General features: G+C 25.7%; 1 protein-coding gene across 1 annotated transcript; it reads left to right on the top strand.

Moving 5' to 3' along the window:
• Window positions 1–272: 272 nt before the first annotated feature.
• Window positions 273–679, top strand: LOC127280260 (uncharacterized; the record flags this gene model as incomplete). Its single annotated transcript, XM_051303149.1, is given in 1 exon segment — window positions 273–679. A coding segment is annotated over 1 exon segment (250 nt), but the record flags the coding sequence as incomplete, so codon positions are not given.
• Between the last annotated feature and the right edge of the window lie 813 nt (window positions 680–1,492).

Genomic DNA, 1,492 nt, shown 5'->3' with positions numbered 1-1,492 from the left:
AGTTTTTAAGATTAAAAATGCATTTAAAAGAAAAATAAAAGTTCCCATCCTCTCAATGTCTTCTGATCTCGTACCTTCATTTATTAATTTTATAATTAAATTTTGAATTGAATTCTTCAAATGAAAATAAATATTTGAGAATAAAACGATAAGAAAAACCAATCAATAATGAATAGAATAAATGCGATAAAAAATTTGTTTTTCATAAATTTGAAAAGGATAAAAAGATGTTTTGATTTATATAAAATTTCTGAATTTTTTTTTTTTTTTAGTTGCTGTCAAGGACCTTCTGACAAAAAATTGATTTGGAATATAAAGAATAAAAATAATTTGCCATTGGAATTATCGAAAACAGAAACGAAACGTGAAAAAAAAAGAAAAAGAATAAGTGACAGTGGAAAGTCCATGAGCTTGGCAGCCGAAGAATGTGAAGAAATGGAGTTCAAAATTGGACAAAAGAGGTCGAGAAAAGAGCAGTACACGGAAGCGTTATTAAAGAAAAATAAAAGGGAAGAAAGCTGATAATCGATAGCTGACAGACCTCGATAATACGCGACCAGTTGAACAATAGGCACACTCTCCTGCTCAATATTATTTCATTTATATTAAAAGCACAAAAACAATTTCACAGTGCTTCCATTTATTTAATTTAATAAATTTTCCATTATTCGAATTATAATCGGTATGAAAAAATTATTTTCTCCTTATGAATCCTTATAAATTTTGGAATATTGGTTTATAGAAATTATTTTTGGAGCTCTGCATTTTTAAATACTTTCTTTTTTTTATGTAATATAAAAAAATTAATTTTTGTTAAAATTCGATAGAAAGATTTAGCTAAATAAATTTTACATTCAAAATTTTAGAGATAAGTTAATAATTAGATTAAGTTTTAAAAATTAATTAGTTAGAATTTTCATTTGATAAAATTTCAGTAAAATAGAATTTTCAATTAACGGAATTTCTATTTAACACAATTTTTATTTAAAATTTAAAATTTCAGTGAAGTCAAACTTGTTAAATGTAAGCGGTAAAAATATCTTCTGCATCTTTAATTACTTCATTTTTTTTAGCTTCATTCCTTTTCAATATCTCAATATAATAATTGTCATCTTCATTATCTCAGCTATGAATAAGATCGATTTTTAATTTATTTATAAAAAATTCTTGAACACTTAAATTTAAGGTCATGTGATTGTTGTTATTTTACATGTAAAATTCTCAGCAGGTTTTCTCGCAAATTACTTGGCAAATTGAAATAAAATTTTGTGGAAAACTGAAAAATAGTATTATGATTCGTTATTATATGTCAGAGTATATTAATGTTTTGTCAAAAAATTTATTCTTAGAAAATTGAATATTAAGATTGTTGAAATATTGTATATTGGCGCCTAATATCTCGCTTGACTCTAGCAGTAGTTGCTCGTACGTCACTACCGTGTGCGCACGCACTCCCTCTTCCCTTCTTGATTTTGCTTCGACCATGAACGTC

This window comes from Leptopilina boulardi, unplaced genomic scaffold, assembly GCF_019393585.1.
Source record: "Leptopilina boulardi isolate dan_hultmark-lab unplaced genomic scaffold, ZJU_Lbou_2.1 LbouV2_231, whole genome shotgun sequence".
In the NCBI taxonomy this organism is placed as follows: domain Eukaryota; kingdom Metazoa; phylum Arthropoda; class Insecta; order Hymenoptera; family Figitidae; genus Leptopilina; species Leptopilina boulardi.
This window is presented reverse-complemented; position numbering and strand designations above follow the sequence as displayed.